This window comes from Capricornis sumatraensis, chromosome 8 (assembly GCF_032405125.1).
Source record: "Capricornis sumatraensis isolate serow.1 chromosome 8, serow.2, whole genome shotgun sequence".
Classification (NCBI taxonomy): domain Eukaryota; kingdom Metazoa; phylum Chordata; class Mammalia; order Artiodactyla; family Bovidae; genus Capricornis; species Capricornis sumatraensis.
Window position 1 is genome coordinate 71,176,399 of NC_091076.1, and position 22,322 is coordinate 71,198,720.

Genomic DNA, 22,322 nt, shown 5'->3' on the forward strand with positions numbered 1-22,322 from the left:
CTGAGCTCCTTGAATCTCTAAATTTATATCTCTTGTCAAATCTTGGACGTTTTCTGCCATTACCAAAACAATTTTTTTCTCTACCAATTTATTTTTCCTCTCGTTATGTGAATGTCAGTGATGTAAAACTTAGTTTGATATTGTCCTATGATTCACTAAGGCTCCATTCATTTTTTTCAATCATTTTTTTCTTTTCTTATTTCATTTTAGATAATTTCATTTGCTCTCCTTTCAAGTTTACTGACTCTTTCCTCTATCATCTCTGTTACTCTTACATCTCTGTTACTTTTACATGAAAAGTAATTTTGGATTTTTTTCCTGGACATTTTGAATATTGTCATTTCTGATCCTGTTCATATCCTTTGGAGAGTGTTGATTTGTTCGTTTCAGACAGCTACCAGTTAGATGGCAAGTTCTGTCTCACTTTCTGTGGGAAGTAGTTCTAATATCTCTGTTTTCAAAACCTTTGCTGTGCTCTTTGGATTTGCCCTTCAGTGTACCTCTCAGTGATAATCTGAGACTTGGGCAGTGGTGTTTGTCATTGATTAGGTCCTCTTTAGCATAGTCTTTGCTGCACCTCTTTGAGTCTGTTTTACACAGACATAAATCATAATTGTATTGGTTTGTACAGAGAATTAGGGGATCTCTTTTCCAGCTCTCTCCTCTCCATGATTTCCCCCATGCTCTTCAGTTTCCAGGGCCTTATTCCCAGTTCCAGAAAGACATGTTTCTGGCAGAGCTTTTAGACCTCTGCATTGTACAGCTCCCCATATCTGGGGTTGCCCTTAAGTGAAGTGGGGAAAGGAGAGAGATGAGGGGAAAAAAATAATGGGAATTCCCCTCATACTTTTTGGATGACAGAGGCCCTGTTTTCCCAGTTTTTCTGACCAGAGAGATTGGTTTTCTCATTGGGGTTTTTTTCTCTTGCTGGGACAGTGCTATTCTATGGCTGAAGAGAGAAAAAAAAGACCAAAAAGAAGGCATTCCCTCTTGCCAATCTCCAGATCACAGGATTCCCTTTTCCTGGTCCTTTGGACACGGGGAGAATTTCTTTAAGTGTTTTTTGTCAGCACCCTAAACATAGTTTCATAACTTAGATCACACTCTTAGGTCAACACTGGGAGATAAAGGGATAAAGGAGAAAAATGGAATGAGAAGACTCATGGCCATACTTTCAAGTTTTGACTCCTCTCCACAGTCATTTATATTACCTGTTTCTGGAATGTTTATATATATCCTTTGGTCATTTATATTTTGGTGGATTAGTTATTTCTTCAGTGATTTGGATGATGCCACTATATTTAAGGAATAATAACCCTTAATTTTGTGTGCTGTGGATATTTCAGGTTTTGTGTTCAACTCAATTTTTTATATACAGATTTTTTTAAATGAATTAGTCTTTTGTAAGTTAAAGTGCTGATAGCCTTTTAGATGTTCTCTCTAGTTGGAGTGTGTATGCTTCTAGTTTAAAAAAATATATTCTATTTTATTTTTCTCAAAATTTTTTTAATTTTTAGAAGTGGTTGGTATAAAAATTCAGATAATATAGATGTCTAGGTTAACAAGTAATGCTGTTCATAGCCTTTATCAAAGAAAATGTTAGCATTTTAATACACATCCTTCTATACCTTGTTCATAAATTTGTTGTATATACTTATATATTTTAGATTTTAAACCTTTTTATTTTTTAAAGTTTTACTTTAATTGAGGTATTATATACATAAATGCATCCATTTTAATATAGTTTGAATTTGACAGAAGTGATTCTCTACTGAAATCAAAATACAGAACATTCTAGAACCCTAAGCAGTTCCTGTGAGCCCTTCTGTGGTCAGTTCCTCTTTTCTTCCCAAAGCTGATCCAAGCAACCATGATCTGTCACTGTATACTAGTTTGGCCTATTTGAAAATTTGTCAGGGAAATCATATAGTTTTCACTGTTTGATTTCTGGCTTTTTTTTTTTTGGCTGTTCCATCCCACCCCCACCCCCTACCCACATGTGGGATCTTAGTTCCCTGACCAGGGATCAAACCCACTCCCTGAGGTAGAAGCTTGGATTCCTAACTTCTGGACTGCCAGGGAGTTATGGAGCTTAATGCTTTTTATAGTCTTCTGGGTTGCTGCATGGATCAGTAGTTTATTCCTTTTTATTGCTTTGAAAAGAATTTCATTGTGTGACTATACCACAGTTTTTATATAAATATATTTGTTGATAGACATTTGTATTATTTGCAGTTTGGGGCTATTATGAATAAAGCTTCTATGTACAAGTCTTTTTGTGTGCCTTTGTTTTTATAACTTTTGAATAAGTGATAACTAGTTAAGGAACTGTTACATCACATAATAATGTTTATTTAATTTGATAAGCATCTGTTAAATGGTTTTCTAGAATGGTTGTACCTTTTCAAATTGCCATCAGCAGTGTAACGAGTTCCAGTTCTTCACTATGTTTTTTTAATCTTTTTATTTAATTTGGGGGTGGGGGAAGTGTACGCAATGCTTATGGGATCTTAGTTCCCCTACTGTGGATCAGCCCAGGCCCCCAGCAGTGGAAGTGTGGAGTCCTAACCACTGGACTAGCAGGGACTTCGCCCAGTTCCTCATTTTGTACATTTATCATTTCTTATATTTTATATAAGTGTTTTTGATGTGGGTTCCTTAAAGTTGGATTTTTGTGTGAAATGTTAAGGGTACATTTGATTTTTGTAGATTTTTCTCTGTAGGTTTTGTACTGTTTTTGCAATATCACTGCCACTGTATAAAAGTGCATATTTCTCTTCCACCACATATCAGTGTGTGGTGGATTTTTGCTGTTCTGATAGGTATAAAATTAAATCTTAGGATAGTTTTAACTTGTATTTCTTATACTTTGAGTGATGTTGAACATATTTTCACATATTTAATGACTGTTTCTTTTCTTTCTATTTTTTTCTTTCTTCTGTGAACTACCCATATCTCTGCTGAGTTGTTGGGATAGTGTTTTCTTTGTGTGTGTCTGTGTGTGTGCGCGTCCATGCTGTTTAGAAACTATATATTAAGAATGTAAGATTGTCAGATTATTGCCTTGTTTTTTGAAACTTTTTACCTATTAGAAGTACTAACCCTTTATAAATGTAAGTTTCAAACATTTGTTTCCCCAAGTTTATTGTCCCTTTTGTTTGAAGTCTTTCCATGGACCCTCCTTCCAGGTTTAATATTTGCTTCTCTAACCCGTATGTAATTCTGATTAGTTTGAGGAATAGATGTTTTATTTTTTTTCCAAATAGCTATTGGTGTCTCTCAACAACACTTATTTTTATCAAATACTTTTTTTCACTCATTGATTTGAGAGGCCTGGTTAAGCCATTTAGCAGTAGTGTTTATATAAGGTATGTGATAGGGATATAATTTCTCTAATTTTTTCCAAGTGGGTTCTTAGTTCTCTCGACAAAATTTGCTTCTTCTTTATTGTATGCTAAATTCCTAGGTACACATACATGGATTTGTTTCTGGACCTTTGTAGATACCTGCTTAAAAGCTTTATGAAGTGGAGAAGAGTTAGAATCTAATGACATTAATTAGGAGGCAAATGAAATAGCTTTGGGAGATTTATTTTTAATTGGTGAATTTATTTAGTTAAGTGGCTAATATTTAATGTAGTGCTTACTATGCCTGAGTGCTAATCTATGCTTATATTTATTCATTTAACCTTCACCAACCACTGTATTAGGTAGGCTATTGTTTTCATTCTACAGTTTAGGAAAATAAGGCTACTCAGTTCACAGCTTGTAATTAATGCTGCCAGGATTCATATTCAGGTAGTGTCATTCCAGAACCTAGATTCTGAAGTTTCTCAATTATGACAGCCATTTTTTAAATTAGGTAATCTGATATAGGGGAACTCATAACCAACAAATTCCCTGGTAATTCTGCTATCTGTAATGTCTACTTAAATGAAGCAGATTTGATAAAGGCTATATTTTAATGTGAGTCATGTTTATAGAGAAAGCAGTTAGTTGTCTGTTAAATCCATTACTTTCTCCTGTTGCATTTTTCTTTGGAATGTCTGTGTTAAGAGTTGATTAAACACTGGCATATGAAAGGGAAAGAAAGACAACTTACTGAGTTAAATTCTTTGTATATTTTCTTACATTTGAAAATCATTAATAGATGGGACTCTAACCTTTCTGTTGTTAGAAACTTCCTATGGGTACACCTTAAGTTGGCATGTATACTTTTTTAATAGCCTGTGTCTTCTGCCAGTGGGCTCACTACCTCAGAATTAGGTAAGGATTAGATAAACCTTCTAATATGTAAACATTTATTTAATTTTTTAAATTGTGTGTCTGGTAATACTTACCCTATGTGTAGTTGAGTTCAGTTCAGTCACTCAGCCGTGTCTGACTCTGTGACCCCATGAATTGCAGCACGTCAGGCCTCCCTCACCATCACCAACTCCCGGAGTTCACTCAAACTCGCATCCATCGAGTCAGTGATGCCATCCAGCCATCTCATCCTCTGTCGTCCCCTTCTCCTCCTGCCCCCAGTCCCTCCCAGCATCAGAGTCTTTTCCAGTGAGTCAACTCTTCGCATGAGGTGGCCAAAGTACTGGACTTTCAGCTTTAGCATCATTCCTTCCAGAGAACACCCAGGACTGATCTCCTTTAGAATGGACTGGTTGGATCTCCTTGCAGTCCAAGGGACTCTCAAGAGTCTTCTCCAACACCACAGTTCAAAAGCATCAATTCTTCAGCGCTCAGCTTTCTTTACAGTCCAACTCTCACATCCATACATGACCACTGGAAAAACCATAGCATTGACTAGATGGACCTTTGTTGGCAAAGTAATGTCTCTGCTTTTGAATATACTATCTAGGTTGGTCATAACTTTTCTTCCAAGGAGTAAGCGTCTTTTAATTTCATGGCTGCAGTCACCATCTGCAGTGATTTTGGAGCCCAAAAAAATAAAGTCTGACACTGTTTCCACTGTTTCCCCATCTATTTCCCATGAAGTGATGGGACCAGATGCCATGATCTTAGTTTTCTGAACGTTGAGCTTTAAGCCAACTTTTTCACTCTCCTCTTTCACTTTCATCAAGAGGCTTTTGAGTTCCTCTTCAGTTTCTGCCGTAAAGGGGGTGTCATCTGCATATCTGAGGTTATTGGTATTTCCCTTGGCAGTCTTTATTCTAGCTTGTGCTTCTTCAGCCCAGCGTTTCTCATGATGTACTCTGCATAGAAGTTAAATAAGCAGGGTGACAATATACAGCCTTGATGTACTCCTTTTCCTATTTGGAACCAGTCTGTTGTTCCATGTCCTGTTGTAACTGTTGCTTCCTGACCTGCATATAGGAATCCTTTATTTTTTTAAGCCCCACAGGTGATTGTGATGATGAGCCAGATTTAGGAACTCCTGCACTAGTAGATTATACTTCCTTCTCAGTGAAATTCTAGGCCTGAAATAACTTTATATATGCTATCAGAAAATGATCTTATACAAATTATTCTTAGCAGCTTTTCCTGACTTTTTTCTTCTTTTATTTCTCTACAATAGCTTATGCCAGAGTGGCTTCATTCATACAGATGAACCAAGGATTGGGATAGCAGTATAAAGTTAGAATCAGACAGCTGATTGCCCAGCAGGATGCCATCAACCAACCGTGCGGGCAGCCTGAAGGACCCTGAAATTGCAGAGCTCTTCTTCAAAGAAGATCCAGAGAAGCTCTTCACAGATCTCAGAGAAATTGGCCATGGAAGCTTTGGAGCAGTTTATTTTGTAAGTGTTAAAGGCTTAAGTCAGTGACCAGCATTTACTTAAAATTCAGTCATGGAAAAATAAAAAATAATAATATAAAGAGACAGAGGCCATAGTCCATTTTATAGTCACGTGTATTGCTTTGTATATATAATATGAGAATAGTTTTAGTTATTGGGTTTCTTGGCTTATTAAAAATTGGGAATGAATGTATATCGTCCTGAGCACTTCTTTCACTTGGTTCCATAAGTTTTGATGTGTTGTATTTTTTAATTCATTCAACTCTCAGTATTTCTAACATGCCTTATGACTTCTTTGGTACATTGGTTTAAAAGTGTGCTGTTTAATTTTTACAGTCTTGTGAATTTTCCTTTTTTTCCTTTTTTTGTTATTGATTTCTGATTTAATTCTGTTGAGAAATCCCATGGACAGAGGAACCTGGATGGGCTACAGTCCATGGGGTAGCAAAAGAGTTGGACATGACTTAGCGACTAAATAACAGTTGAAGTCTCCCAATTGTTATTGAAGAACTGTCTATACATAATGATCTGTCCATAGGTGTGTGAATGTTTACAATTGTTGTATCTTCTTGGTGTATTGAACCTTTATTAATACATGATGTCCTTCTTTGTTTTTAATAACATTTTTGAATTTAAAGATTTTTTATTTACAAATATACCCAATTTTTCATTTCTTCTAAGTAATTACCCAAGATTTGTTGAAGATGTGTATTTAGTTTTATGGCCAATTGCCAGACTTTTTTCACTAAGTAGAAAGTTTACACTTCCATTTGCAGTGTATGAGAATTCAGTGTATGTATCCTTGCCAGCATTAGATGTTGATGGTCATTTGGAGTTAATTTGATTGGGTGTATAATGGTATTTTAGTTAGGTTTTAATGTGTATTTCCCTAATGATTGGTGATGTTGGGCTCTCTTTCATAGGCTTAATGGCCATTCACATGTCTTTGGAAGTATCTGTTCAAATATTTCATCTATTTTTTGAAGATAGGTTTTTCTTTTTAAATTGAGTTTTCAGGATTTCCTTGTTTATCTGGGTTGCTTGATCAGTCAATATATCTTTTGTGATTATTTTCTTCTAGTGTGCACACTGGAAAATTTTGTTGGTGTGATGATCTATGATGTCAAATAGCTAATATTTGTAGGTTATAGTCTTCAGATCTTTTGAGTCTTTTGATTTTACTAGTTTGTTTTTGTGTGTTGTCAGTAACTGAAAGAGGTGTTTCAAAATCTCCACTGATATCTATTTTGCCTTTTAGCTCTATCTTATTTTACTTTATACATTTCTAATCTGTTACTAGAAATATACAAATTTAGAAATACTGTATCTTGTTGAATTGTCCCATTACCATTAAGATTTCAATCTTTACCTTTTATAGTATTTCTTGCTTTAAAAATCTACTTTTGATATTATTGATAGGTTTCCTCGGCTAATGCTCACATACTATTTCTTTTTCCTTTTCATTATGTGAGGGCATCCTTATGTAGCCTTTGTGAGTCTGATATTTTTGGTCCAAGGACTGTTTTTAATACAGATGCCTACCACGTCTTTCTTCTGTGTGTGGTGACTTTTATCCTCTTGATAGTGAGTGCACTAGATGTTGAGCAGGGCCTCCTATTTGCTCTGTAATTGTCACAGCCCTATTGGAGATAAGGTCTGCTCCCCAGTTATTGCAGTGGAAGCCCCCAAATTGGTTTCTGAGCTGTGGTATGAGGTAGGTGGGAATGGGGTGCTTCCACTGGTAGTGCAGCCACTGTGTCTTCCTCCAAAGAAGCTGTCCACCAGGAAGTGGGCTCTGGTGCTGCCAGTCACGTGCTGTGTACACTCACAAAGTACACTGTAGTTGTCACTACCCTTGGCCCCACCTCAGTTGAGGAATACAGGCCATCACCCTGGATATCCCTCAGGTTCTATGCTCACAAAACCAATAGGGCAGATCCACCACAATCAGGCACCTGGACCTGCCATGGGGGCTACAGAATGAGTCCAGACCCAGGCTCTGCCTCTGTGTGCCTGTGCCCTCAAATCCCACAGTTGCCAATACTGGACCTCCTCATCTTTGGAAGCACCAGTAATCCCCCGTAACGCCCCTCAGACACTGAGCTTACAGAGCCACCAGTAGAAGTGTGAATCCACCAGTGTTGAGCTCATAGAGGTGGGGCCACGTCTACTGTGAGCTCCTAGAAAATGAGGCTGCTGTGGTAGGGCCCCGCCTGTCCCTTTACATGTGTGTTAACTTGCGTTTGGCCCCTCAGTTGTGTCTGACTCTTTGCCACCCTATGGATTTCAGCACGCCAGACTTCCCTGTCCTTCACTATCTCCTGGAATTTGCTCAAACTCATGTCCATTGAGTCAGTGATGCCATCCAACCATCTCTTCCTCTGTCACCCCCTTCTCCCCCTGCCCTCAGTCTTTGCCAGTATCAGGGTCTTTTTGAAGGAGTCAGCTCTTTGCATCAGGTGGCCAAAGTGCTTCAGCATCAGTATGAGTCCTTCCAATGAATATTCAGGGTTGATTTCCTTTAGGATTGACTGGTTTGATTTCTTTGCAGTCGAAGAGACTCTCGAGTCTTCTCCAACACCACAGTCCAAAAACATCATTTATTTGGTGTTCAGCTTTATGGTTCAACTCTCACATCCATACATGACTACTGGAAAAACCATAGCTTTGACTAGACAGACCTTTGTGACTTCTGTTGTGGCCCGGATGTGCATTTTGGGGTGGGGAGTAAAGGGAGGCGGCCAGGACCATCGGTGCTGGTGCCCTGTCTCCCGCAGGCTGGTTGCTGGACTCTCTCTGAGCCTGTGAAGCTCACTGTCTGTCCCAGCCCATCTCCAAAGAAGTGAAGGGGATTCTCAGACTGAGGGAACTTTGTTCTTTCATAGCTCACCCCCAGGGGCACAAGTCCTGTCCCAGTTCCTTTTTTTTTTTTTTAATTCACCCTACCCTGTTACATGGTGATCATTCTTGCAGCTTTGGTTGTATGAGATCTTTTTTTGTTTGTTTTGTATGAAGTCTTCTGCCAGTGTTCAGTAGATATTCTGTAAGACTTCTTCCACATGTAGGTTATTTTTTTTAACGTTTCATTTTATATTGAAGTACCAGTTCAGTTCAGTTCAGTCGCTCAGTTGTGTCCGACTCTTTGAGACCCCATGAATCGCAGCACGCCAGGCCTCCCTCTCCATCACCAACTCCCGGAGTTCACTCAGACTCACGTCCATCGAGTCAGTGATGCCATCCAGCCATCTCATCCTCTGTCGTCCCCTTCTCTTCCTGCCCCCAATCCCTCCCAGCATCAGAGTCTTTTCCAATGAGTCAGCTCTTCGCATGAGGTGGCCAAAGTATTGGAGTTTCAGCTTTAGCATCATTCCTTCCAAAGAAATCCCAGGGCTGATCTCCTTTAGAATAAACTGGTTGGATCTCCTTGCAGTCCAAGGGACTCTCAAGAGTCTTCTCCAACACCACAGTTCAAAAGCATCAATTCTTTGGCATTCAGCTTTCTTCACAGTCCAGCTCTCACATCCATACATGACCACTGGAAAAACCATAGCGTTGACTAGATGGACCTTTGTTGGCAAAGTAATGTCTCTGCTTTTCAATATGCTATCTAGGTTGGTCATAACTTTTCTTCCAAGGAGTAAGCGTCTTTTAATTTCATGGCTGCAGTCACCATCTGCAGTGATTTTGGAGCCCCCAAAAATAAAGTCTGACACTGTCTCCCCATCTACTTCCCATGAAGTGATGGGACCGGATGTCATGATCTTTGTTTTCTGAATGTTGAACTTTAAGTATAGCCAGTTAATATTGTGATAGTTTTAGCTGCACAGCAGAGCAATTCAGCCAAATATATACATGCATCCATTTCCCCCCCAAAGTCACCTCCCATCTAGGCTTTCTGGAGAAATGTATCATTTTCTTGCAGGGAGGGAACATAAAAGATAAGCCTTAGAAGACCCTGTATCAGAAAGCTAAAAAGTGCTTTTAAAAAAAAGTAAAAGAAACTGGGGCCTGTCAGAAAGAACATGGAGCCAGCTTGGAGGGCCAAATCTGAAAGAACTTGAACATCAGTATAAAGATAATAGTGAATTATACCCATTTAATAAAAGGGAATTCATAATTTCCATAATAGAGAAGGATGGATGGATGAAAAGGGAGAGCTTTTCCTTAAAATAGAATGCCTGACTGATACATGTGAAAGGAATGGCATAGGTGTTTATGGGGGGGAATCAGCATTTTGTTATCATCATAGTGAACTATCATTTTGTTTGGGGCCTCAGTGTTTGCTAAATCTAAGGGAAATTTTTGAGAGCAAGATGTTTACATGGTTTTAAAGTATCTCTGCACAGATTACTTGTTAGATACAAGGTAGGAAATGGTAACTTTAACTATACACATTGGAAAACCAGAGACAATGCCTTTAGAGGGTGAGTAAAATTGGTAATACCAGTGAGGAATGAACACATTGTATATCTCCAGATAAGATACCCTGGGAAGGGCACAATATTCTTCTAGTGTTCTGGCCAGGGGTGTATAATCAGAATCTAATCTTGAAAAACTGTCAGACAAGCACAAGTTTAGTTACATTCTCTAAAAATACCACTGTATATTCTTCAAAAATGCCAGTATCATGAAAGACAAAGAAGGGTTGTGAAATTGTTCTAGATTAGAGGAAGACATGATAAGTAAGCAAGATATGTGATCCTGAAGGGAAGGAAAACATGTTTACGAACATTTAATATTTTTGTATTTTGCTTTTTAAAAACATGAATAAATAAAAGTCCTATCTCATTGTAACTTGGTCATTTAATTTGAATTCTATCATTACCTATGTTTGGATTTTATTAATAGTCATGTTTTAATTTAACATGTATTATTTATTCATATATTATTTATATCAATAAAATGAATGTAATTATTTTATAATGTGCTATTTTATGTTTTCTTTATTATGTAGGGTTTTATTTTTATTATTTAAAGAATTTTTTTTTACTTTTGGCTGCATTAGGTGTTTGTTGTAGCCTGTGGGATCTTTTGTTGCACAGTGCAGACTTCTTTCTAGTTGTGCATGTGGGCTTAGTTGCCCCATGGCATGTGAGATCTTAGTTACCCAACCAGGGATTGAACTGGTATCCTGAGTTTTTCCAGATTTCCTGGTTTGTCTCTTCTCTGTTCTAGAATCCAGTCCTGAATACTACATTGTATTTAGTGTACCCACTTTTAAATTAAGCTTTGGCCAATTAAAAGTGTAGCAGTTTATGGCTTCCCTGGTGGTCTAGTGGTTAAGAGTCCACCTTGCAATGCAGGGGGACACCAGTTTGATCCCTGGTCCCAGAAGATCCCACATGCCACCAAGCAACTAGGCCGGTGAGCTGCAGTTACTCAGCCCACATGCAGCAACTACTGTAGCCCATGTGCCTAGAGCCTGTGCTCCACAACCCAGGAGAAGCCATCGCAATGAGAAGCCTGTGCACCGCAACTGGAGAGTAGCCTGGGCTTCCCCGGAGATACTAGTGGTAAAAAACCTGCCTGCCAGTGCAGGAGACCCAGAGAGATGATTCAGTCTCTGGGTCAGGAAGATCCCCTGGAGAAGGAAAGGGCAACCCACTCCGGTATTCTTGCTTGGGGAAGCTCATAGACAGAGGACCCTGGTGGGCTACAGTCCATGGGATCACAAAAAGTTGGGCACAGCTGAAGCAACTGAGCACAAACATGCACACACCTCACACATACCTCGTAGTATAGAAAAATTAGCTCAAAATGGACCAAAGACCTGAATGTCACAGTTAGAACTGTAAAATTCTTAGAAGAAAATACAGGGCTAGGCAAAGGATTCTTAAATGTGGCACCAGAATCATGAACAACAAAAGAAAAAAATAAATTGACTGTAATCAAAAATAAAAGTTTTATGCTTCAAAGTAGTGAAAAGACAGTCTACAGAATAGGAGCAGAAAAATTGTAAATCATATATCCATAATCTGATAAGGGACTTGTGTCTAGAATATGTAAAGAACTCTTCTAAATCAATCAAAAAACAATCTAATTTAAAAATGAATGGACATTTCTCCAAGAAAGATGTATTGATAGCTAAGAAGTGCATGAAAAGATGCTCAGTATCATTAGTCATGAATCTTGAAAAGAGTCAGTCACAAAAGACCACGTATTACCTGGTTTCATTTATATGAAATGTCCAGAAAGGGCAAATCTCTAGAGAGACAAAAAAGTAGATTAGTTGGTGCTTGGCATTGCACGGGCAGAGAAAAGGGACAGGAGGGTGTTAGCTAAAGGGTATGGAGTTTCTATCTTCTTTTGTTAACGGAAAAGATTTTTATTGTACAGTACACACAACATTTACCACTTTATTTCTAAATGAACAATTTGGACTTTATTTTTGAGGTGATGAAAGTTCTCAAATTGGCTTAGTGTTGGTTGCATGTATCTGTGAATATTCTAAATGCCAAAATTGTATGGTATGTAAAGTATATCTCAACTGTTACAAAAGAAAGGAATATAGCTATTTAGAAATGTTGATTAAAATAAAGGGGTTCGTAGATAAGCAGAGAATATTTTGGAAAAATAAATGTGTTATATATTCAAGTCAGAGCTTCTGTGGATAGATCTGATTCACCCGTTACAATAAGTGGTGCCAATTTCCTAACCAATTTACTGGTAATTGAAATTGGAATGTGATTAAATTTCCCAGGGCCCACTTAACAGAGTCTTTTTTTTAAGGCCACTCTTGAGATATAATTTACAGATGTGCTGTCTTTTTTAAAGTATAAATTATATACCATAAGTTCACCGATTTTTTGTGTGCATTTCGATCATTATCAGTAAATATGAGTTTAGCAGCCATCACTATAAAATAATTTAGAAGTTTTATCTTTGGGAACTCCTTAAAATCTGAACTGAAGATGCGTTCTTCCAAAAAATGTTTTGAGATGGTTCTGATGCTTTTCGTGAACCCACTTTAATTATTTTGCAGCTATTCTCATGTACCGTCTTAATATATAGATTATAATTTTTTAACACATAGGAGTTTGGCTTTTTCTTTTCTAGTTAGACAGAAACTGGAACTTCTAGTTCTTTCCTGTTACATTTTGTTACTTTTTTTCAGGCTGACTGTAGCACTGTTGGATAATAATTGTGATAGCATTTTAGCAGTCTTGGCTTAAGCCTGATTAATAGTTGTTTACAATAGAGGTGGTTTATCATGTTAAGAAAGGGCTTCCCTGGTAGCTTAGTTGGTAAAGAATCTGCCTGTGATGCAGGAGACCCTGGTTCAATTCCTAGGTGGGGAAGATCCCCCGAGAAGGAATAGGCTACCCATTCCGGTATTCTTGGGCTTCCCTTGTGGTAAAAAATCCGCCTGCAATGTGGGAGACCTGGGTTTGATCCCTGAGTTGGGACAATCCCCTGGAGAAGGGAAAGGCTACCCACTCCAGTATTCTGGCTTAGAGAATTCCATGGACTGTGTATAGTCCATGGGGTCGCAAAGAGTCAGACACTACTGAGCGACTTTCATTTTCATCATGTTAAGAATCTATATTTCTAATCTGTGTTTTCTAAGAGTGTGGCCTTTTTCACATTTGAATACATTCAGAGTGGGGCCCTTTCTGCATTTTCAGCGTTTATGAAGTGCTTATATATTTCCCCCTTTACAGAAATGTGGTAAATTATGAAGTTTTTTCTAGTAACAATCTTTGGCATTTCTGTAATTATAGTATATTTTATCTAAATGAAAAATTCTAACGCTTTATAATACTTTAAAAATTTCTAGAGTTTTCTTGTCTTTATTTGGGTTTCCCTGATAGCTCAGTTGGTAAAGAATCCACCTGCAATGCAGGAGACCTTGGTTCAATTCCGGGGTTGGGAATATACGCTGGAGAAGGGATAGACTAGCCACTCCAGGATTCTTGGGCTTCCTTTGTGGATGAGCTGGTAGAGAATCTGCCTGCAATGTGGGAGACTTGGGTTCGATCCCTGGGTTGGGAAGATCCCCAGGAGAAGGGAAAGGCTACCCACTCCAGTATTCTGGCCTGGAGAATTCCATGGATTTCAGGGATCAAACCCACACCTTCCACAGTGAAAGTACAGAGTCTAACCACTGGACCGCCAAGAAATTCCCCACTCAAGAGTACTTTATTTTTTTTTATTTTTTTTTTTTAAGAGTACTTTAAAGATAGTTCACTGATGTTCTTTTCAGTCTGGCACCATTGTTGCTTTTACTCATATTTTCTTTAGATCAATTGAAGTAATTTATTCCTTCCTAGAAAATTGTCCATTTCATTGCAGTTTCAAAATTGATTAGCATAGGCTTGTATGTATATATACTATTCTCATGTTGTCTCTTTGTTACAGTGCTGTTCAAATTTCTGTTTTATCCTTAACTAGATCTCTGAAAGTTAAACCCTGCTTTATATTTCTTTCCAAAGTACCAGCTCCTGGGTGATTTGATAAGTTTCACTATATGGTTATTGGTGGTGTTTTTAATGTTCTTCAAAGTCAGTTTTGATGTCCTTTTGACAGGTAGCTTATGAACGCTTTTATTCTCAAAGAAATTATTGCCCAGATTGTTAATTTTTACAATAATCTTTTCTTTGTTTTTTTTAAGGCCCGAGATGTGCGCACCAATGAAGTGGTGGCTATCAAGAAAATGTCTTACAGTGGAAAGCAGTCCACTGAGGTAAGTGAAGTATTTACATTCTTATTCACATGCTAGAAAAAGACATGCTATTTTAAATTGAGAATATTTTGAACGTTTTTCTAAAAGTATAACATACCTGAAAGTATGTATAAATTTTAAGAGTATATCTCAGTCTATTTTTTTTCACAGACTGAGTGTACCCATTTAACTTGTACCTAGAGCCCATTATCAGCACATTACTGGCATCTTAGAAGCTTCCCAACTTGGCCCAGTTTCTCATTTTTTTAAACTGTGGTATAATACATTATTCTACCATAAAAGGATTATCAGTTTCTAAAGGAGTAAACTAGAATAAGATGCATTTAATAGTAAATTATATTGGATGTAATTTTTTTAATGATTTGGAAATTAAGGGCTGATTTAAAAAAACTAGTCTGAAAAAATTTTTAAATACAATTATTAATACTATGCTAAGTATACTTTAGTTCATTAATATTATGATTAATGCTTTTCAGTATATTTATTTAATAGCATGAATTTATTTTGTGTAATATAGTCTGTTTTTAAAAACTGGGATCTGTAAGTCTTTAATTTTTCAACATAATTATTTTTAATTGTGGTAAAATACATATAACACATTTACCATTGTAATCATTTTCAAGTATTCGGTTCACTGGCATTAAGGACATTCATATTGTTTTGTATCCATCAGCACCACTCATCTCCAGAGCTCTTTTTCATCTTAAAAGACTATAATTCTTTGCCCATTAAACAGCAACTCCCCATTCCCTCCTGCCCTCAGCCCCTGGAAATCACTATTCTACTTTCTGTCTGTATAAATTTGACTAAGTATCTCATGTAAGTGAAATCATGCATTTGTCCTTTTGTGACTGGCTCATTTTACTTAACATAGTGTTCTCAGAGTTTATCCATGTTGTGGTATGTATTGAAATTTCCATCCTTTTTAAAGCTGAGTAATATTCCTGTGTGTGTGTGTGTGTAAAATACCACATTTTGTTTATCCATCCATTCATCTGTAAGTGAATGCTTAGGTTTCTGTTGCTGCCTTGTTATTATGAATAATGCCACTATAAACATAGGTTATGCAAATACTTTTTTTGAGTCCTTAGTTTCTGTACAAACTTTTAGGTGTTTGATCAGAGTTGAAATTGCTGAATCAGTCTTTAACTTTTAAAGACTTTTGTTTTCTACTTCTTTGGAATTTCATTATTTTATGATAAATCTTGTTTTCATGGTGATCATACTATGAGTACAGTAACACTATTATATTACTGTTCCATCATTTTGATACCTAAAAAACTCAATTTCTTACACGGTTACTCTCTTTTATTTTCCATTCTGTAACACAACTTTAGAAATAGCTTTCATAGGTGTACTTGTACTGTGTTGGAATCTGTTTGATTAGTCACACCTACAACAAAAAGTTTCATTTAGAAGTCATCTTTTCTCATCTAACACTAATGTCCTTCTTGACATTATTTTACACTGAAAAAATGCTGGGTTTTGTTTTGTTTTAAAAGTGTCAAATATCATTCAAATTTGAAATTTAAAAGCTGTGAAACATTTTCTGAGTTTAGCATTTATATTTTACACATTTTATATAAAACATTGTGAATATATTTTGCTTTTATATAAAACATATTTTGCTTTATTTTGTTGAGGGCTTATGAAATAACATTGGAATTATGTGGTCTTACATTCTAGTACAAAACATTTTCTAAAGTTTTCTATTATGCTAGTTTCCCTGGCTTTGGAAATATGGCCCAAGTCAATGATAAAGATTGAAAACTAAAACAAGGACAAAAAATAGACTCCTAGTTCCTATCCTACACCTGCCAAACCTCTGGAGTCTCTGGATATGGACCTAGTATCCTGTATTCTTAGTTCTCTGGTTGCTTCTTAAGAGTAACTATGTTTAGGACATGGCCTAAGTGTCTAAGGTTGTCATGGAGTAGCTTATAACTGAAGGTTTATGTGTATTTCTTGATATGTGTCATTGAGGAATGCTGTTAGTAAAATATGTAGGAAAATGTTTTTATACTGTTTTTTTTTTTTTCCTCTGAACTTTCCCATATCAGTTCAGTTCAGTTCAGTTGCTCAGTCATGTCCGACTCTTTGTGATCCCATAAATGCAGCACTCCAGGCCTCCCTGTCCATCACCAACTCCTGGAGTTCACCCTAACTCATGTCCATCGAGTCGGTGATGCTGTCCAGCCATTTCATCCTCTGTCATCCCCTTCTCCTTCTGCCCCCAATCCCTGCCAGCATCAAGGTCTTTTCCAGTGAGTCAACTTTTTGCATGAGGTGGCCTAAGTATTGGAGTTTCAGCTTCAGCATCAGTCCTTCCAAAGAACACCCAGGACTGATCTCCTTTAGAATGGACTGGCTGGATCTCCTTGCAGTCCAAGGGACTCTCAAGAGTCTTCTCCAACACCACAGTTCAAAAGCATCAATTCTTCAGCGCTCAGCTTTCTTCACAGTCCAACTCTCACATCCATACATGACCACTGGAAAAACCATAGCCTTGACTAGTTGGACCTTTGTTGGCAAAGTAATGTCTCTGCCTTTGAATATGCTATCTAGGTTGGTTATAACTTTCCTTCCAGGGAGTAAGCGTCTTTTAATTTCATGGCTGCAGTCACCATCTGCAGTGATTTTGGAACCCAACAGAATAAAGTCTGACACTGTTTCCACTTTCCCATATAGTAATGAATTATTCTCTTAATATTTTATTTTAGAAGGTGTGCACTTAAGGGTTTAAAATCTTCATTTGAATTTAAAAAGCAAACTAAACTTTAATGTTTGGCAGACAACATAAGCCAAAAACAAAATAGATGAACTTTGTGCTATGTAAATTATACACCAAAAAGCTACAATTAAGAAAGTGAAGTTGAACTTTTGAAGAAAAATCACTAAATATGGTATATAGTTTTCATCAACATATCTGATGTGTGGTTGTAAAATTTTAATAAGACCCATTGATGGTAAGTTTTACAAAACTAAAATTTGTCCTATCCTGAATGGAATAATTTTATAAGTTGTGTAAATTGAGTTATATACTATATAAACATAAGTTTACAATTTATTATTTTGATATTTAAATATTACAGGTAAAGTTGTTTGTCCTTGATAACCCGACTTAGTCTAATAATTATTTTTTTCTTATACAACTTGCTAAGGAAAAGCAGCTGTTCATAATTTTTTCCTTTATTCATTTTTTTTCTCCCCACAGAAATGGCAGGATATTATTAAGGAAGTCAGGTTTCTACAAAGAATAAAACATCCCAACAGTATAGAATACAAAGGCTGCTATTTACGTGAGCACACAGCATGGGTAGGTATATTCTTTCCCCTTGCTGTAATTTTACTTGGCTGAAATGTTAGTTCTTATTGAGAGGAGGAGCAGCTTTTCCTAGAATCCTAGGCAAAGAAGATAATACAGGTTTTGCAAATTTATTGCAGAGATTTAGCTAACCTTTCATGTACCTAGTAATGTTCTCAGACATTTTTAGTAATATCATTCTTCAAATGGTTTATCAGACATTCGTGAAAGCAGTTCTGTTATTTGAGGATGCATATCTTTGACATAAATGTAATCTATTTAACTACAAAGATCTTGGTGAAGTCCTGATGAGTCCTGGTGAAATTTAAACTGGTTATGATTCCTTGGCTGAATAATAACTAATGTTAGAGAGTTGAGACACTTTGTTATAAGAAGTGGGAATTAATTTTGCCCCATTGTTACCATTCAGGTGATAATGGTAGTAATATTGTAGCAGTATGGGCATAATAACTGTATTTTTTAAGAGAAAGGCAAATTTTCTTTAAATAAGAATGAGTCCTTATTTTGAGTAATTAGTCACAATTAATTTTCATTTTAGTATACTGAACTTAGATTTGTAACCTTGGGTGCATTTTCATCCAGTTTAATTTTGATGGTGGTCATGGTGGTACTCAAATACAAGGCTGTGGTTAAAGAAAAACTTTGACCTTTTTTTTTTTTAAGTGACTTTGGGGAGATTACCTCTCTGTCTCTCAAGTTTCTCCATTTGTAAAATAAGCATAGTGATAGGGTCTTCCTTATAAGTAGTTGTGAGGATTTACCTAGCACGTAGAAGATCCTCAGGATGCTCTGTGTTTGCTTTATCTGTAACCTAAGCTTTGTATATATAGTTTCAGAGAACGGTTTTTTGCTTCCTAGCAATTTTCAGTATTGCTGCATACTATATACCCTGTAGATTAATAGTAACAGCATATGTATATTCCTTTATAATTTTAGTAGTAGTTACATCTGAAATACACATCTTGTACAAGTAGTTGAATGTTGGTATTATAAAAGATTAATGTACCATTAACACTACTTACACATTTGACAAATTACTAAATACATAAATATTCATTTTTTTAAGGTAAATGGTGACTAGGATTTGTTTTGCTTTAAGCTGTCTTCTTGAACTCTTTGGTAAATTCATTTAATCTCAAATTGAATCTTTTAATAATATATTTTAATGCTTTCATAACTTTTCTTCCCATGTAGCTTGTAATGGAATATTGTTTAGGATCTGCTTCAGATTTACTAGAAGGTAGGTTTCCTTTAATTATTAAGAAAAAATAATATTAGCATGATAAAATGAGAATTCAATGAGAAATTTCATAAATAATGTTCAGATTTTTCAGAAAGAATAAAAATCTTAAACTTTTCTATGTTCTCAGCATAATATGCACTGTCATCATTAAATATTATATAGTAGCATAAAAAAGGTGATTTTTTTCTCTCATTATGACTGAAGTTTTTTTTGTATTCTTTGTCATTCACCTTAATCTGTTCTTCTGTTCACAGTGAAGGTATATGAGAATAAAGGGAGAACATTTATTATTTTTGTTTTTGTAGTCACCAAGTAATTGTTTATTTGTTGTCAGGTTAGTCAAAAATTGGTTGTGAACTATACTTCAGCAGCTAGGTACAGCTATATACTAGTTGTAAAGTTCAGTAGGCTTATTTTATTATCTTGGGGAGAATATCTCTTCTTGCACAGTGTTACTTTGTAAAAATTGCCCTATATATTAGGTATGCATTTTTATCTTTAAACAAAAATAAAAAGTATTTTCAAATAACTTTTTTTTAAGTTCACAAAAAGCCATTACAAGAAGTGGAAATAGCAGCAATTACACATGGTGCTCTCCAGGGATTAGCCTACTTACATTCTCATACCATGATCCATAGGTAAGTACTCTGAAAATTATTATATACTAATAAGCAATGACTTGTTGCATTTACCAACCCTGAAACTTACTAACCCTGAAATTTTGTTGGTTATAGCCAAATAAAAGCATTTCTTCTAAAGTCGTTTTTTAGATTGTCCCTGTTAAGAACAACATACTGGTATACTTGATCTCTCTGTTTAAGATAAGTTTTATCTTTGTCTATACATGATGCCAGACTTTCTGAAGTACAGGCATACATTTTATTGTGCTTTGCTTTATTTCACTTCACAGTTATTTTGTTTTTACAAATTGAAAGTCTGTAGCAATCTTGTGTCAAGCAAGTCTTTCAGTGCCATTTTTCCAACAGCATTTGCTCACTTTATATTTCTGTCACATTTTGATAATTCTCACAGTATTTCAAACTTTTTCATCCTTTTTGTTATGGTGATCTGTGATCAGTGATCATTGATGTTACCATTATGATTGTTTTGGCATTTTTTAGCAGTAAAATATTTTAACATTAAGTTATGTACATTGTTTTTTAAAGTAAGGCTATTGCACACTAAGGAGCCTACACTGTAGTGTAAACATAACTGTTACATGCACTGAGAGGCCAGAAAATTCACATGACTTGCTTTATTGCATACTCGCTTTGTAAGGATAGTCTGGAATCAAACCTTAATATCTCTTAGATATTGCCTGTATGTACACTTTATAGATTTGTGGTAGAAATTTAATTGTGGAGTCATTTAATTTGGGGAATGGAAAGGACAATAAGGGTTACATAGTCTTACAAGAAACTTATCTCCCAATTTGTGACTAATTTCTCAAAGTTTACAAAGCCAGATAGATTTAGATGAGAACTAAACCTAAATCTTCTGAATTCCTGGTACATGATAATGCCAGATTTATTCCATTCATTCCATGCTTTTGAGAAATAAAAGATACTTAATACTTTTTATGCTTTTGAATATTAATTGTCAGTGATCCTTGATAATGCATTTTTAGCGTTGATATTAGTTTTGCCTATTTTAGAAGAAAATTAGCATGTTTTGATTATATATGTGAATCAGGGAATACATGTTAAACTTTATAGTAGCATCAGGTCCTAGAGTAAGGTCCAGGAGAAATTCCCATACTAGTAAATAAGTGAGTAGAAGATTTGGAATTTAACCTAACTTCTTTGCACTTCGTGGCTTGTGGGATCTTAGTTCCCCTCCAGGAGTAGAACCTGGGCTCACAGCAGTGAAAGTGCTAAGTTCTACCCACTGGGCCACCAGAGAATTCCCTAAAGTACCCCTTCACTTAAAAAAAGAAATGAATAGAAGGAACATAGATTAATTTATGTTTGCTACAGTACTGTGGTAAGAACTGTACTATAGTAAGTGGTTAAGAACTTAGTTTTTCTGTTTTTGAAAGGATAATTGTATGTTATGGTGCTCATTGGACTTACAGTCCCATTTTATAAATATCTATAGTTTTCTACAATCATGGATATTACATTATCCAAATCTTTGTTTTCATTTTATATTTAGTTAGGAAAACTATCCTAAGGTTTAGAAATGATTGGGGACATGAAATGCTTTTCTTTTTTTTTTCTTTTATAGTAAGTAGACTGCTCAGAAATCTTACCATTGTAAAGGAGTGGTCAGCTATTTAAATTTAATTTTTAAAGCCACTTAAAATCATATTTGTACCAATAAACAGGACCTCAAATTATAGACTTTACACTTTAATCACCTGAATTTCTGTCTTCTATTGCTGTTTTGCCTCTTTTACAAAATTGTTACTAAGTAGGAATTTTGTATTTTTTGTTTTCTATTTTAGATCTTAATTCTACCCCAATTGAGAGATTATCCTAGGACTTAATTATCTTGATTTCTCCTTTTCTGTTTTACGAATTTTTATTTTATTTTTATCATGGTTTTACACAATCCAGTGAAGGAAAGAGAAATAATTTTTTGTGTTCTTTAAACTCAGAGATATCAAAGCAGGAAATATCCTTCTGACAGAGCCAGGCCAGGTGAAACTTGCTGACTTTGGATCTGCTTCCATGGCATCTCCTGCCAATTCTTTTGTGGGAACACCATATTGGTAAGAATAATCTTATCTGGATTTGATCCTCATAATTGAAATTGTGTGTGGTTGTATATGGTTGTGCATTTTTTAAGGTATCTTATCTTTTTCCTGAAAATAAAATGTTATTTTGGACATTTTAAGTTTAAACATTATAGTTAGTTTCAAATACAGATTTGCAGTGCTCCCTTTACATCCCCCAATTTTTAAAATTTGCCTCTTTCTACACTCTTTTCTGTTATTTGCATCATGTTGGTTATGGGGACATTTAATTAAAATTCAAGTGGGGAGAAGCTAGAAATGTTAAGTGGAAATTTTTGTATTTTCTTTAGATTTATGTTTACTGTATATCATTGATCTTCATACTAAGAATACCTGAAGACTGGCAGTGGACTTGGAGTTCTCTGGAGTTTTTTTGTTTTTATTTTTATTATGGAGAATTTTAAAGATACGTAACACTTGGTGGAAGTATAACGAACCCTTATCTACCAGTCACTCAGCCCAACAATATTATCACATGGTCTGTCCTGCCCTGTGCATTCACCTCTCCCTCTCTTCCTCTCTCCCCTAAGTTTGAAAGAAATTTTAGACATCATCTAAGTTTGTTACTCAGTTGCTATGTC

The 22,322-nt window shown here is 35.9% G+C and overlaps 1 protein-coding gene across 2 annotated transcripts in view; it reads left to right on the forward strand.

Moving 5' to 3' along the window:
* The first annotated feature begins 5,622 nt into the window (after positions 1-5,622).
* Positions 5,623-22,322, forward strand: part of TAOK1 (TAO kinase 1) — a 55,415-nt gene continuing 38,715 nt past the window's right edge. For both annotated transcript variants that reach the window (XM_068978971.1, XM_068978972.1), the window contains exons 1-6: positions 5,623-5,754; positions 14,365-14,436; positions 17,651-17,752; positions 18,956-19,001; positions 19,546-19,642; positions 21,604-21,717. In XM_068978971.1, coding sequence (XP_068835072.1) covers positions 5,623-5,754; positions 14,365-14,436; positions 17,651-17,752; positions 18,956-19,001; positions 19,546-19,642; positions 21,604-21,717 — 563 coding nt within the window. The remainder of the gene's footprint in view (positions 5,755-14,364; positions 14,437-17,650; positions 17,753-18,955; positions 19,002-19,545; positions 19,643-21,603; positions 21,718-22,322) is intronic.